The sequence below is a fragment of the Seriola aureovittata genome, chromosome 14 (assembly GCF_021018895.1).
Source record: "Seriola aureovittata isolate HTS-2021-v1 ecotype China chromosome 14, ASM2101889v1, whole genome shotgun sequence".
Taxonomy (NCBI): domain Eukaryota; kingdom Metazoa; phylum Chordata; class Actinopteri; order Carangiformes; family Carangidae; genus Seriola; species Seriola aureovittata.
Window position 1 is genome coordinate 10159006 of NC_079377.1, and position 16452 is coordinate 10175457.

Consider the following 16452-nt stretch of genomic DNA (forward strand, 5'->3'; position numbering starts at 1 on the left):
AAGCTGCCCAGACAGACCTAATGGACAGCCTCCAGCTTGCTGTATCTTGCAGTGTGCGGTAGCCAAAAGAAGAGCAACTCTGCCTCTGAGAAGTGTTCAAGCTTTAACTAAAACTCCAATCTGCTCATTTAAACACTGTGTGTGTTAGCCTAGAGTGTCTTGGTGGGGGTGGACTATGACACACAGAGACACACTGAGACACCCAGAGAGAAGTAGAATAAAAAGAGATGACTAACCTAACCCACCTGAGCTCGGCTCACAGGGATCAATGTCCTCATCATCGCTCGGACACTCAGCTGATGCCACCAGCAAGTCGTCGGTTGTCTGAAAAGAGAGAGTCACAGAGCGGAGTGGTGAGGGCATGAAATACTCAGCTGCATCAGTGGGGTAAGATATAGAAGAGCGGTGTTTCCAGAGGGTTAGGTTAAGGAGAGCGGGGCAGATGAGATGTGAATCCAGACAGCTACACTGTTTGGCTGCTGGATTTATCTGTCAACACGGTCACACGCTGCCTGGCGCCGTGGCAGCTGCTACACTGCTTTCCAGGCAACACTATACTTACAGAAATGAGATCTGATTATTGAGGAACAGTGGAGGCTAAAGTTCACAGCACAATTGTCAACTCGCATGCTCAATTTGTGCTGCAGTGTGTGGCTTTGCATAGCCCTTCAAGGGATTGTTAAGAGCCATCACAAAACACCTCTGACATTTGGAGGACAACCCGCCATGAACGCTTAAAAAAAAAAAAAAAAAAAAGAGAGACTGGAAAACAAAGGGCAGAGCAGCAGAGGTTTAAATCAATATTTTATGTTATTTCTTTCAATGTGATTCAGTATCTCTTTCACAAAACAAGCGTACAAGAAAACAAAACAATATCGTGGCACATATAGAGGTCCTTCATTATTTTGCTGCCACATCTACTCCAATACCAAATTAATTTCAGACTTTTTTTCAATGCACTTCCTCACCTGCCAACCACGATACATTTTACCCCCTTGGAAAATGGGAAAGGGCAAACATAAGACCAGAAAAAAAAGCACACTGTAAAACATTATACTGCAATGTTCTTTTATAGTCTTGCTTCAGGCCATTTGATCAGCTCTGCGTTAAAGGTCATTTCATTTAAGCATGGCAGCCTCTTCAGGGCCGGGTTAGATTTTCAGTTATGGAGCTCTGCTAAGCACAATAACCTGCTGCTATACATTTAGCCTTGCACCTCTACTTATCTGTTTTGTGCTAATATTTCTAAATCCCCAAATACATGCTTGACAAAACTTATTGTACTTAAACGTCTCATACTCTGACGAATGACAGCCACATAATGAAAAAAGAGAAAGGGGTAAGAAATGCATTAGGTACCAAAAATGAAGATGGACTTCGGCTTTTATTGAATTTGTTCTATTACTGACTTTGACTGTGCATCAAAACATTTCTGCAAGTTGGATTAGTATTGACTCATCTTAAGGAAATTAAAGGTGATGTCATTTTGCTTAACATCCATTTGGCTGCACCTAATGCGATTTTATTGTGACTGTAAAATCATTTTGACATTCTGAACACGGACCAACATCATCTTTACATAATAGACCTGAAAATGATAGATCAAACCCATTAAGGGAGTTGTGGTGGAGGGCTGTTTTTGGTGCATCTGTGCCGGGTGAGGCCCGGGGAAGCCGTCCAAATGTAAATTTAATTTGCTGTGCATGAGGCTGATATACAGTGTCGGCCATCCAGATGGCAAAACCGCCGGATCCTGGAGTGCCACATCCATCACTTCAGCCTTGTGATTTGTTTTTCCTGGCGGGAGATCTTGACACTGCGCTCACTGCTCCTGGTACGGGAATCAAGGAATCAATACTCCCTCTCTCTCCCTCACACCTTACCGCTCTCATTCTCTCCCTCTCTCTATCTTTCACATCGCTCTCTCTCCCTTCAACTCTGTCCTTCAAATTTATTTGCAAGAGGAGAAGAGGAAGCAATGTGATGTGGGTGTAGTAGATGTAGGTTAACTCCCCGTAGAATAACCCGAGCGGAGGTATATGCCCGTTCACATTTAGATGTTTCTGTCCCTTCATTCAGGCCAGAAAGCTACAACTCCAATCCAATAATGGATATGGAAATTAGATTGTCTAGTTACAAGAGAATCTTTGATTTTCTAATTAAAAAGGTATAGACGCCGAGTGCAGCTGCTTATGAGATAAATGTACAAGTTGTCTATTTTTTTTATTTGGCTGTAAAGATACGAGAAAATATGAATGTGTAGTTTGAGTTTATGAAATTCCACCATCAGGTCTGACCTTTAAAAAGAATAAATTATAGAGCAATACCAATAACTGTAAGGAGTGAATGATCGAGGATTGCACCTTGATTGAGACCGGCTAGCATGATATATATGTTCATAACAATGCCATAAAATAATGTCACACTCATTTCACCCTCCAAGGGCAAAGGCTGTGTGTGGATCTGTGTAAATGCAGCTCAATTGTGCCCGAAAGTCACCTCAGAGTCCAATCCTTCTTTCATCTTATCAAAATATCAACCCTATGCTACACTTCTAAATGAATCCTGTGTGTGTGTGGCGGGTGTAAGCCTCTGAATCAACACCAAAATGAATTCACATGTTACTGGGCATCAGTCTGCCTTCCAGGATTAGTTTGTAGGTCAACATTTTGATGTGGTCATGACCTGGTTGAAATCCAATAACATTACCAATTCATGGTGTCCTCCTCCAACGCTTGGCTTCTTTTTCACCCGTGACGATTCAATGTGGGCTATGTGACGGGCTTACCATGCAATTTAGCCACTGTGATGAAAACTGACAGGTAGCTTGGGTCGGACGTCAGAAAACAGAGATCTTTTACTAAGGGAGATATCCTAAATAAAAAAAAACAAAAAAACAAAAACGAGGATATGCATGTGAGGATTTTGAAACTGCAGTAATTTTGAGTCGGAAATAAAAAGTACGTTTTCTCATTTATGAAAATTTCCAAGAATACAGTACGTTTTAAGGAGGGTTCATTACCTCAGAAGAGTTAGGGTTACTCACGCGAGAAGCATCATGCCCACAGGAAAGATGCTCCAATAGATAAGCGTATAAACAAGATGTACCTGTAGTTCATTTTATGAAGGTACTTCTAAAATGCTAAAAGCAAAAGCTCGGGGCTTGCAAAGCATCATTAATCTAGCGGTAAAGTGCTGAAGCCATGGTGAACCTACAGCACAGCTCATTTATCTGCCTCTGCTCAGAGCAGCTAGAGAGCACACTCCTGTGAGATGCACTGAGAAAACCTGGGGAGACAGTTTGCGAGTATGAAACACACAAAGAGTAGAAGAAAGAAGAAAAAAAAAAAAGACGCTGTAGAAAGAAACCTGCTTTTAGTGTTCATACAAAGATATGAAAACGTTCACGGTGTACAGTCGTGTCACATACTTAAGGTGTCAAGGGAGATCCACAGAATATATAAAGACACCAAGAAAAATGAATCTCAATATATCTTTTAGTGAAATAAAGCTATTGACTGACCTTGGCTCATGCACCGATTGAACCATCAAAGCGGACGTGGACTAGGAAATTCCAACCTGACTCAGCCTAAAGGCGCCCTGGTGCTTTCTTTAGCACTGTCATGCTGGTTTCGATCTCTGAGGATTGATAATGGTCCTCCTTAATGAGATGTCCAGGCCAAGCCGTGGTCCGCATGTGCTCGCTAACACTTAGTCAGGAGTCTCATTCTGCTGGACACCAGGTTATCTACTACCCTATAAACACTTATCTGCTCCCCGTTAATGCTCAACTACTCTGTGTCCAATACCACTCTCTAATAACTGCTGTTTGGAGCAGGTGGCATTAAAGTGGTACACTACATTTGTACACTTCTCCCCTCTCTGAACGCATGTGCTCCCCTCTTATTCCTTGGCTGTGCAGGGAGAGAGTCAGGGAGAGAGGCAGGAAGGGGGAGGGGGGGGCTGCTCTTCAGGGAGGATGCTGTGTGCTGCTGGCCCCCGGTGCTCGAGAGCAAGAGAAACCTTCTCTGTGATAACCTGTCGGCATGTCTCTATGGAGAGCCGTGGGGTTTTCACATTGTTTTCTCTCTGGTCTAATTTGATGAATGCTCTCTGGCACACAACATGTCTCTTTGGAGACGAGCTGAAAGTCAGGAGGACACTGAAGGCATCTGAAGGGTTTATCTGAAGCATGCCTCTACTGTCCTGGTAATGTATTCCACTGAGGATGCTTGCTGTTTTCTTTTGCCTCTCTGCTTGTTTTTTTTTTTTTTTTTTCACCTTAGTACGCCATGTTTTTGTCCAATATAAGCTCTTGTTTCGCAAAGCTCTTTCTCCCGCTATATTGCTGATCAGTGACAATAAGAAAATTGATTTTTTTTTTTTACTCAATGTCTCAATTAAGATCTGGTGTAAATGGTGTAAAGCCCAATACTTTTTGAGCAGTGCTGTTATCAGCCAGTAAATTGTGGCTTGATTGAAAAATCAAAGAGAATATGGTTCAACTGCACACAATCATCAGTCATAAAAAGCCTTCCTCTTCATCTGCTAAACTGCACGCAGATTTTGCCTCACTATGTCTGATCCTTCATGCCCATGACCCATATGCTTACACTGTACAGAGCCCATTAGATCTAAGCGTCCGACTGAATAACTGTCCCCCACGGGCTGTCACTATTTTCAGACAAGGCCATGCAAGGAAGAAATCACTGATACCAGAGGCGGAGTGCGTGAAAGTCTCTCCACCCGAGAATATTCATCAAATGTAAAAAAAAAAAAAAAACATAAAACTGCACATTTATTTTCTATGTGTGTTTTTAATAATTAGCTTTTATTCTAATACCATGATTATCTTTTATTCTAATACCACATTTTCTACCAACAGAGGTTTTAGTATCTTAATCACTTTGTATGAAAAAGGGATCTCAGGATGTTCAGCAGCATAATGTGGAATATGTATTTCACTTACAGATGGATTGTGTTTGCTGAAATATCAGGCAATTAACTACTAATTAGCTACTAATTAAAATATTTGAAAGTGCCAAGGGTATTGCTCCACCAGTTATAATCATAGCTTGAACATTTTGTAAACATAAAAAAAAAAGAATGCATTCTTTTCTATATTTTTGTTTTATTTAACCAGGAGGGCTAAATGAACAGAGAATATACTTTAGCCTTTCTAAATATAATTAGCCTTTGTAACTCAGAAGTCAGAACAAACACAGGACACGGGGAATAATATCAGTGCAAAGTGAGAAAAATCTCTGACAGCTACAAGGTTGTTCATATTGTTCTTGGCACAACCTTCATGTTACTTTTTTTCCCCCCATTTTCTCATAATAATCCTGGATAAATCATATCAAGGGTATACTCAAGACTCCACTTTAAGCCAATGCTATAGATGAAAATGTTATTTATATCTTGTCTGTAATTGGCAACAGCACTTGAAGCCAAAGCTCCGAATGCCCCTAAAAGCAGAGGCATCAGTATTCTGTGTATGTTCCTGCTCAGACCGTGTGCCATTATTTCTCATGCTGGCGCTGATTTTCACTGATAGTGGCCTGCTAGTGTCCAGATCTGACCGGAGTTGTAGCCTGCACAGACTAATTGGGAGGAGTTTGTTGTCCTAAGCTTCACTCTTGCAGCAACACATCATTAGTGTGCCAGCGAAGGAGGGAGGGAGGGAGGGAGGAGGTGGGACAGCAGATAGAAATGGCTCATGGTTAGACACAGGATGAAGAATGCCTCCCTATTCTTACACTGAGCTCCACACACCTAGAAGCCCCAAGATACAAAACTACAGTCCATAACAACGAAATGGTGGATAGTACTCTTTATGATCCGAGCACACACTCTCTATTTACCCATGGCAGCTATCACACAGCAGCAGCAGCTCTTATCAGAACGCCCGATGACATCCAAGTATCTAACTTAGCACCCTGGAACTAGGTCGATGTTGATGAATAATTTAGTCCCAGATGCTCAATAGATTCCAACTGAATAATGAAGGCGTGTGGGCCTCTAAGACTGTGAGTTCAGCTCAGTGTATTGCCTGGCCTTCGCCCACACTCTTCCTACTGCTGGTCTGCCAAGCTGTCAACATCATGGACTCACGCAGATACAGACTTCAGCAAGGCTAGAAGACAATGGAATGGAATTATCGCTATCACCGCTCAGCTGTGCAACAAATGGGTTTAGATATACAACATGTGTATTATGCTCAAAACTTATCATGTTCAAAACATCTTGATTCTCAGGGCTTTTTAACAATTAAAGAAAAACGTTCTGACGCGAGGCTTCATGGTGACACAACAGATTGCCACTGAGACTGTGGCATGGAGCGTTGAACAATAGGGAACAACTGGCTCGGTAAAAGCGAACATGTTCTCTACTGTATCCTCGCTGAAGAGGATTTAGTTCAGATTCAGCATTTCTCAGCAAATGGATCAACAAAGCTTCAAAGCAGGTACTGCCAAAAAACATCAGTCAATAAACAAACCAAAAATATATGCAAAAGAGCAATAAACAAGACCAGGTGCTTCATTATTTTTCCCAGGGAAAAAGAGTTGCTGAGATGTTACTGAAATGTTGTCAACGGCAAAATGAGAGTTTCACTGAGCACAGATGGCTCCTGCACTATGTGCTTACATACAAAATATAGTCCTCTCATAACAGCAACGTTTTGCTATTCAAAAAGATATGTGTTTTTAACAGCAGATCAGAAACATCACACACTTTGAGCTATTTGGATGTTCACATGCTGGGCCTTCATTAAAAAAAAAAAAAAAAAAAAAGGAGATGATAAACACATCAATAAATCACTACATTGTATATCATTTGGAAAAATAACAGTCACAATTGAGATAAACAGCTTTCAAGAACTACTTATTGCTTTCAAGCACTGAAACTATGCTCATATAAACAAAACTGCTCTCTCTCGTCTTCATAGCACTGGAGAGTTCACGTAAAAAAAAGCTCAAAGATAATTAACTCTTAATATTTGGCAACTACTTTTGCCTGTTGTGACGGCTTGTGTATGCCATAACGTAAAAACCGGCAGTGGTGGACAGCTGTTTTCACTTGCTGAGTTATGAGACACTGTCCCTTTTGGGAGAGAGGCTTTGCTTTATTTAAAACGAAGCAGCTGTTGCTGCAACTGGACCTCAGGCTGAGTATCAGAGTGTCATTAAAAAAAGAATGGTCTGAGGCTCTCCATCTCCTCCCCTGGTACCCACATGTTCCTGTCTTGCCATACATCTTCCTTGAGGCTTAAGTCACTGCACCCCAGACAGTCTAACGAGGTGCTGGGAGGCAGCCTCACACACCTGGTACACCCACAGCGCGCATCGTGGAAACACACACATGCCGAGCCGACTGGTAATGACATTTGCGTTAGAGCCTGAACTACAGATTCCATTCAAAATTAGGACTAAAATGCATTCAGTAGGAACGGAGTATACAGAAAATACCTTGTGTTTGATTATCTCTGTTACACCTCAACAGTCTGGTGCATTCAATCTGCACAGAATCAGTTGTTTGTTAATGTGTATGTCTGCAAAAGAGCATTGGATTTTGTTATTACTGAGGTGTGTAAAGGCTGTAGGAATGTGTTCATAAATTTCTCTTTGTGGAACTAAAGTAAAGGAGACGAACAGAGAAAAAAACAGCAGATTTCGAGTCTAAAAGAAAAACAATAAGCCTTGGGATGAGTGAGCAGTGACAGGTCAGCTGCTAGCTTGGCGCACAGACCCAGAAAAGCTTCTGCTGTGTAAAACGAGAGGCTGCATTTAAGAGAGTGATACAACGGGACAGGTGGGGGCTAATGGAGGAGTGTAAAGGTGTGCTGCATGAGAAGATGTGGATATGAGGTAATTACAGAGCTGCTTCAAAATGTACACATGCCAATCCCCTTCTTAAAGCGCTCCTGCTCTGGGACCCGAGAACGCTGCTGTGTGAGGACTCCTTTTAATGTTGCTGCTTCAAGGCACCGCTGTGCTGCTTTGTGGATGTTCCTCAAGTCCCCCCCTCAGGACCTCGTTCAACTCATTTTCCAGGGAGAGTGATCTGCATGGCCTTAATGCAAATTCAACACTTAGCGCGGCGTGCATGCTTTGGCTCGGCCGCCAAGGTAACCAGGAAAGTTGTCTGGCTGTGTGGGAGGAAACACAAAGTCCATTTCCCTGCGTCACGCTGTCGCCATGTCAATCACTGACTCAGAGGAAACCATGTGTGACTGGTGCCCAATTTGCTCACTCACACAACCCCAAGACTCAAGACATTCTGTACGCCGTATGATAATCTGTTGGTATTTTGATTTCTAATTAAGCATGGTGCTTATTATTTATTACTGCGGACGTATAAATAATGTGCACACAATATGGACGAGTGCCTGCAGTCACCTCACAGTGCAGAGAGAGTGCACACTGAGCGGCTGCCATGTAGCATACAGCTTCTAGCAGATTACACAGGAGAAGGCTGGATGCCTTCTGTTAGGTACATGCTCTAAATGATAAAATCTTAATATGAAATTCATAAGACACTATCTGCCTCCATCTACCTCCTACGCTCCCCCCTCTTGTTCTCTCATTTCTGCTCTCTCTTGCCTATGCATAAACACTGCTCCATAGAAGTATATTACATGGTTGACTTTGTCCCTCCCCCTTATCCTTGCTTTCACACTTCTCAGATAAATGAAATCTGTCGGCATTGAAGCATTTTCCCCTCTGGATGCCCTGATATTTTCGTTATCTGAAATCGAATCTGGAGCTCTGTGCGCGTCTGTGGCTCGCCTTGGTAGTAATCTGGCCTGAGAGCAGAGAACTGCCCAGGAGGAATATCATATACTGAGGAAAGGCTGGGGAGTGAGGGAGGAATAACAATTACCAGAGAATGGCTTGTAATCATGGCGCTCTCTATCAAAATGCTAACATACAAACGCGTCATTTTGGGGAAATGGTTCAGGGGTTCAATCCAAAGTGACCGCGTAATTCTTCATTTCCATGTTCCTTTCCCTCAAAATCTAAAAATAGATGAAAAATCCAACCGTGCGGCCGTGTGTGTGTTTTTGAGAGAAGAGAGCGCAGGAGAGGAAGAGAGATATGCGGCTCGGCCACAAATCACTGTCTTCCTGACTTCACCTGCGTCTTGACATGCAGTCCCAGTCCCTCATCAGGTGACAGGCACAAATTTGTCATCCTAATATAGATGCCATCACTGCCCGAGATGAATGTACTCAGGCCTAATTCCCGTGTGTAACGCTTGCAAAAACATGACGTGAGGAAAGAGGAAGAGCAGCTTTGCCCTACAACGGCAGACCAGGTCGCCTGTAGCTCCCACAGAGCGCCGTCATAATCAGATTCCTGTCCTCCAGGTCTGGATGTGTCATTCACAGAGGTGCCGAGTGTGACCGCTATAAACTAATGAGCAATGCTCTCCTTCAGCAGAGAGGAAACAGACATGGTAGGGAAAATAATAATAATGGAAAGCGTATATTGGACACCACTTAAGAAGTCTCTCAAGTAAAAGTGACTTTTCATCACCAATCTATCCCTGTGGCAGCGATCAGGACTTCTATTTGTGACTACATCTGCTCTTAACTAATTAAACAAACTGTTTTCAGTTGTATTTCCCTCCTTTGACTTGTCATTCAGCTTTGAACTTGCCAAAGAAAAACTTTTCCTTCACTTTATTCAGATTTAAAGGAATAGTTTGAAATTTAACTTTGTAACTTTCTTGCCGAGAGTTAGAGGAGACTGTCACCACTTGACAATTGAGTTATATTCCTTTCCCAAGGCCATTTCTCCGTTCCCCTCTGTCTCGTGTCCACTTGTTTGACAGTCTAACAGGCTTCATTTGCTGGCATGCCTTCATTTCGTCTCTGTACCTCCTGGAATTTGTTTTACTTTAATTCAATCTATCTGGTAATGATATTACTTTGTATTATCCTCCACTAAAATTCGCCTTTGTAGTACTTGGTCTGGTACTGAACATTAGATCAAGATGGCTGCTCTCCTGAGAAGAACCAGCCGTCCTATTATGTGTACAGTATGATTGTAATCTGAGGCTCTCAGTGGCTGTAGACTCAATTACCACACTGGGTCTCAAGATAAAGAAAATTAGATGGATGAAAATAGATTTACACTCCACTAGTCAAGGTGCTCTAGTTATAAACTTTACTAATGCTCTTTGCAACCCACTGCAGTGATTTGTTTTCCACAAGTGAAGGCATAAATTATGGGATTTAACTGAGGATAAAACAATCACATGATTTCTTGTTTTGGTAAAATGTTAAATTTGACTCCCAGCGCTTGTAACATAAATAAAGGAGCTTTTGGATGCATAAGCCAGTATGCGCCTGACACTTTCTACCAGCTTTGGAGGAAATTATTTTTAAAAACGGAGAGAGAGCTCAGCACAGCTCCACGAGCAGTCGGCACGGGGATCGTGTTCATGAATGTAGTGTATAAACGAGCCGATCGCACAATCTCGCAGGTGGGAGCAATGCACTGCAGGACAAATTGTATCTCGTGTTCAACAGTTGGCCCAGGACTATTTTTCTGTTTCTACAAATCATAACAGCAAATGTCCTGGGAGACAACAATATGGTCTATAAAACATGCTGTAAAGCTGTCAGTGTCAGTAACTCCTCCACGCGCAAACCAACACTTTAGCAAACAACAGAGACATGATTCGCACTGCGTAGGTTTCATTCTTGTCATCCAAACAGACTTAGCAGGACAATCTGTATCCTCTGTGCCGCTGCCAGTAGTGTGAAACCTGCAAAAGCTTCTTTGTCGACTATCTTAATAATGGAAGTAAGTGTGATCATCTCGGCTGCAGCAAATTTAGAAACCTTTAAAACAAGCAAGCAGACAATAAAACGTGCAAGGAAGACAATGCACCCTGGTGCCTCAGCTGGCTAATCATCTACCAGCTGCAGACATGCTGTCAACCTTGAAAAAAAAACCAAAACAAACAAACAAAAAAAAAAAAAAAATGCAAATCATGTCAACACACGTGAAGACACGCTGGCACGTATGTGTTCACCCCTGCCAAGGTGGACTGGATCAGTGAGTCACACGGACTCTTATGTGTACAGCTCGATGTTGAAGGGCAGTTTCCATAATGGCCCCTGGTGAGGCTGAGATGATGGATATGGTCTGTCGCTGGGAGTGAACGCCGCGGGCCCAGGGCCACCGCAGGTCTACAGCGCTACCTCCTTTGCCATCTGTCAGCACTGGGTGGGCACAAACCCATGACCGGGCCTGGGGCAGCACACACCAGGACCACCTACAATAACACACACACACCTCACTGAAGGGGCAAGGTGGGGGGAGGTCAGCGCAGGAGAGTTGTCTGTCTGCATATCCCTCTATGCAAGCTGTTTCTGCTCTCATCAAATGACTGTTGCCGTTGATAGATAGATAGATAGATAGATAGATAGATAGATAGATAGACAGATAGATAGATATTTTTCCGCAAGCTTACAGTGTCTCAGTAGCATGATGGTCAGTCCCATACATCTGCATTGCAGGGGAAATCATATCCCGAGGATGTTTTCTTTCTGTGAATAATTGAAGGCACCACAACCTCACAGGGCACTGACACTCAGACTAAACACTGCAGTGTGTCTTTGAGTCCACCAGACAGTTTGGGTTTATTTAACCTGAATGAAACAAGACTCCCCCAACAAGGCCGAACCCTTGATGATGAATCCTTCTCCCCGTTAATGTGGGACATTGTGTGTTTCCTTAGTAACCTCTTAGTTTTAATTGGTGAGCGCACAGAGGTAAAAATTGGGGAGTGGAAAAAAAAAAAAAAAGGAAGGTGTGGTTTTCATCTTACAATAAGATCTGCCTCAAGATGAGTTGAGGAGAGCAGTTCCACTTGGTTGGCAATGTGATGAGCAATGTTCCTATTAATACAAATAAGAAAAGGAATCTAGAGAAAAAAAATCTGTACAATCATTTCTATAAATCAGAACCTTTTCCCATTTAGCTTTACTCAGTGCAGGAATATTAATGTTATAAAATTGGCTCTGATTATACTCTGTGAAAGTCTCAACAACTTCCTACTTTACTTAAAGACTCCCATGTTTCAGCTTGGTTCTACGTGTTTGTAATAGTCTTTTTAAGGAGGAGCATCAAGACGACTCCTAGTTGGATTTTTGACAAAACGTGTGCGCTATACTGTTTATGTGCCAAGATAATGGAGAAACCTCCTGGATTTAAAATATTTAGTCATCTTCATATTCAAGTAATTAAATTGGAACATCCGCAGAACTTTGAAAGCAAAATGTTAAGGTCATAAGGTTAAGGACATAGTATTTCACAAAGTAGGAAATGTAAACAAAGAGAAGCAAAGAAGTCTGAGTTTTATCTAAAAAGTCAAGGAGGATGAGGAATGGACTGATCCCTAATGTTTCTGGACTTTTTGTCACAACACCCTAACTCTAACAGGATGTGGATTCACTTGTGTATCGTTGCTACATCTGTTGGAAACCAGCTGGGCAGAGTCTGCATTCAATCTCACTGTCATGTGTTTACACTTGGGGGCTAAAGTGCATACCATTTAGCAGAATCATCCTGATATCTTTCCTCTGTCTCCCTGACTTTCTGCACAAAAACAAAAAGCAATAAAAGCCATCTTTAAAAAAAAAAAACAAAACCAAACAAACAAACTAATCACCTATCTATCATGAAATCCAGCAGTGAGGGTGGTGTGCATACGAGTCTTGATCACATGGCTGCCTGCAGCAGAAACACAGATGGGTACAACTCATAACAAAATAAACCTATGCTTTTTTGCACTAAAATGAGGAGGAAGTGCCTCCTATTCAGAATACATCTCTGGCAAATACACCGTGCATTCTTGTAAAAAAAACAGTACTTGCATTTTCTGTGTTAGCTGAAGAGAAAAGTGCTTTGCTTTTTGAGTAATTGGATGTATGCCTGTCAATCAAAAAAAAAAACAACCTTACTGTACTATTGATAGCAGTCTGTTGCTTAGTAACTTGGTAAAAACTGAAATTGATATTGCAGCGAAACTGATGACCATCCGAGAGTTACAAAAGTACAAAATGGCCGATCCTGTAGAGTAGGTGAAGTTGGTGTGTGTCGGTTTTCATGCAGAACTAAAGAACCTAGACTACACTGCCTCTTGCAAATTCAGGTTATGGGACGCTCACGATAACTATTTAGCTGTATTGGAATAAAGCTACAAATGAACTGTAGTGACCTGAACAGAACATTAGCTGATCGTGCTCTAATGCTACATCACCAAAAGAAAAAATGTTATACAGTAAAAAGTAGCTTTTCGTGGCTGTTTACTATACATCTATATGAATGAGAAGCTGCAGCATTGGTGTTTTGATGATGGTTTTAGATATGTGTTGCTCAAGGTCAAATCTATCCTAAAGATCACAGGGGTAAAGTCAAACTGTAAAAACAAATATGACGCATCTGGAACCAAATGAAGGCTGAAACATCCTTAAGCTTACATCCAAGAATCATATCCTGTAGCACAATTAAAGAACCTGCACTGCATGTTTGCAGTTGCCTGAGGAGTGCTTAATACCCAAGATAAGTCTCAGGTCTGGATATTGATGCATGCAGGATTAGTATTAAATCTAGGCTGTGCAGACTTATTGCAGCCTTAGCTTGTAAAACAATAATCCCTACCAGTATCAGCACAATCACAACAATGCCTAAAGGTAGTAGCAGACACAATAAAGAGACATGGCGCATGGATGATTACAAAAGGGAGAGAAGCTGCAGACTGAGCAGTTATTGGGTACTAAGTTCCAGAAGATTTTTCACCACAAGATTACTCTGACACTAAGTTTATTATAGTGTGTTTATTATAGAGCCAGTGAGGGAGGCTAGGAGTTACTCAAACACTGCACTGAAGGTGTAGCAGTGCAGCATGACAAATCTTCGATTATCCCTGTGAAGTATAAAGAGGCCAGGTTTCTGCCCCTCGTCTCAGGGACCAAGACAAACAGAGCCTCGACAAGACAGTTCATCTGGAACTGAAACATGTGCTGTGAGTGCAAATGAAATGGCCCACACAATGTGTTTTGAATGTTCCTCACTTCCCCTGAATGGCCATTACACCCACCTCACCTAGGGTTAATTCAGAAAAAGTGAGGCCAATTGGCTATTTGGTGGCAATGATATGTCAGAGTGGCCGTTCATTCCCACTAGGAACAGGCTATAATCTGCATTTGTTGATTTTCCAAGAGCAACAAGCTATAAAACAGAAAATGCTCATTGCAAAAAGGTTATGAAAGAAACATGGCAGGTGTGAAATGTCGGATGAGGTCAGTTTGAATACTGTACAAGACAATGCTTGTTAGTTGAGAGAGGGCTGTCTTATTTTTGTTATTCCAGGTCCCTAGTGCAGAAATCCTACTGACAAACTTTGATTTTGAATACCTTGACCACTATTGGATGGATTGTTGTGAAATTATCTGCAGATATTCAGGGCTCCTTCAGGACAAAGTCTAATGCTTTTTGTTGGTTCCCTGACTTCATCTGTCATCGCACCTACAAACCTAATGACATTCCCATCAGCCTCTGGTTTATTTTGTGGTTCGAGCTAATTAGCAAATGCTAGCATGTTAACAGGCTAAACAGAACTAGTGAAGATTAGCTGCTAAACATAAGCATGTTATTATTTTAAGTGCTGTGCAGCTTTTAAGAGTTGCTGGCATAGCTTTAGACTCTTAGCCTTGTTTTAATGTACATTTTCTTAACTTTTAATCACAACAGAAACTGGTGACATTTACTCAAAATACATTTTTATATTTTCATATAAGAAGAAATAAGTAGCACATATTAACAAGCACTGAAAAAATGGATACGAAGGGATGCTGTGGTTTACAAAAATGCTTGAGAAGTACATCTCCTGGTTGTCTGCTGCATCCAGTCAAATGTCAAGTGATTAGCAGTTATATTTTACTTTACAGCGTTTGCATCCTGCAGTATTCTGTCCTTGTGTCTCTCCATGATGCTGGAGCCAATACCAACTTTAGAGGATATTCCTGCAGGCAGCACTGGTGGTGGATGGCAGCCTCACACTATGACCACTCGTGAGATTTATACACTGTATGTGTGCTGGCCAGGGTTGATAATACAGAGCAATGCAGGTGCGTATCCATCACTGTCAAGAGCTCTCAATGGCTCTTCTAGATAGAGGGCTTTTGAGTTTCTCTTTTCTTTTTTTTTCTTTTTTTTGCTGGGAGGGTTACAGCTAAATAGAACTCTATCTTTTACCCTTGAGTTGGTTTGATTAAACATCATTTGGTATTAAATGCTATCTCTCTGCAGCTTGGCATTTTCCTCCATTTTGTCCACTAGACCTTTCCAAAAAAAAAAAAAGCTGTAGCTTCCATGTATTCAGCAGGTATTACAATCATATCCAACACTTACAGATCAGTTGCTGTTGTATGTATATGAAAAAAAATACGTCAGGAGAGCTTGCACAAAATTTTTCCCTGAAATTCAGCTTTGTCACAATTTAAAATGATGAAAAAGTTTTGTTGAGGACCACAGACACAGATTAATGAGAGCTAGAAAGCGCTGAAAGCACCTCACCATTGGCAGCTAGTGTTGCTATTAGACCTGCGTGGGTTGGCAGTTTGGGCTCCAAATTGACCTCAGCAGATACTGTATATCTCAAATTTCTCTCCAATTAGCTCACACAAAATTTTCCGCCTTTAGGTGCAATGGGCGAAGCACTTATTTTCAACAATAAATAAATGAAAGTGAGGAAGGAGTAGTCCAATTAAGTCACCATCTATATACAAGAGAAGTGAGGGGCACCTCTTGGTGTATGTGTACAGTAGCCGGTGTGTTGTTTGTGAATGCGTACACAAGTGCATTATGGTTTAATTAGATGTGACCAGGCACCACCACAGGGAGCAGACACTTCATTAAGACATGACAGTTCGGCCCATACAGTGAGCTACCTCTCCCACGTAGGGCAGGGAGCACACAGCCACTCCAGGGAATACTTGACATGTAAGAGCCAAGAATCTGTTAGTCAGGGAACCTTTAGATATGATCAAAATAAAGGTAAGATTGAGGCTAAATCTCACTATTACTTACTATCTGTGTATTTGAGTGGGTTGTAAGTCCTGGAATTGAATCAATCCAATTATCCCTTAAGCAAATGTAAAATTTTAATCACTATTAAAATAACAATTCTGACTCATCAGCTTTTTTTTTTTTTTCCCATGGTGCATTTCTTTCTTGATTAGGCCAGTGTACTCCAAGATGATAATATTCTTGTTAATAAAGCATGAGTGGACACCCAGTGGTTTGAGAAGAATGACATTAATGTAATGTTACCCATAAGCCACGGCCCTCAGTATTCAATAACAATATAACCACGGGGAGAATTTAGAGAACTTTTTGATGGGGCACCTGAGAAGGTAGAGTCATCTCAGAC

At 41.7% G+C, this 16452-nt stretch overlaps 1 protein-coding gene across 23 annotated transcripts in view; it reads right to left on the reverse strand.

Moving 5' to 3' along the window:
* LOC130181242 (neurexin-1a) overlaps positions 1-16452 on the reverse strand; it is a 248404-nt gene that overhangs the window by 13761 nt on the left and 218191 nt on the right. For 16 of the 23 annotated variants that reach the window (XM_056395209.1, XM_056395219.1, XM_056395213.1 and 13 more), the window contains one exon: positions 237-324. In XM_056395209.1, the coding sequence (XP_056251184.1) occupies positions 237-324 (88 nt within the window). The remainder of the gene's footprint in view (positions 1-236; positions 325-16452) is intronic. The other 7 variants (XM_056395225.1, XM_056395218.1, XM_056395216.1 and 4 more) reach the window with 1 other exon arrangement.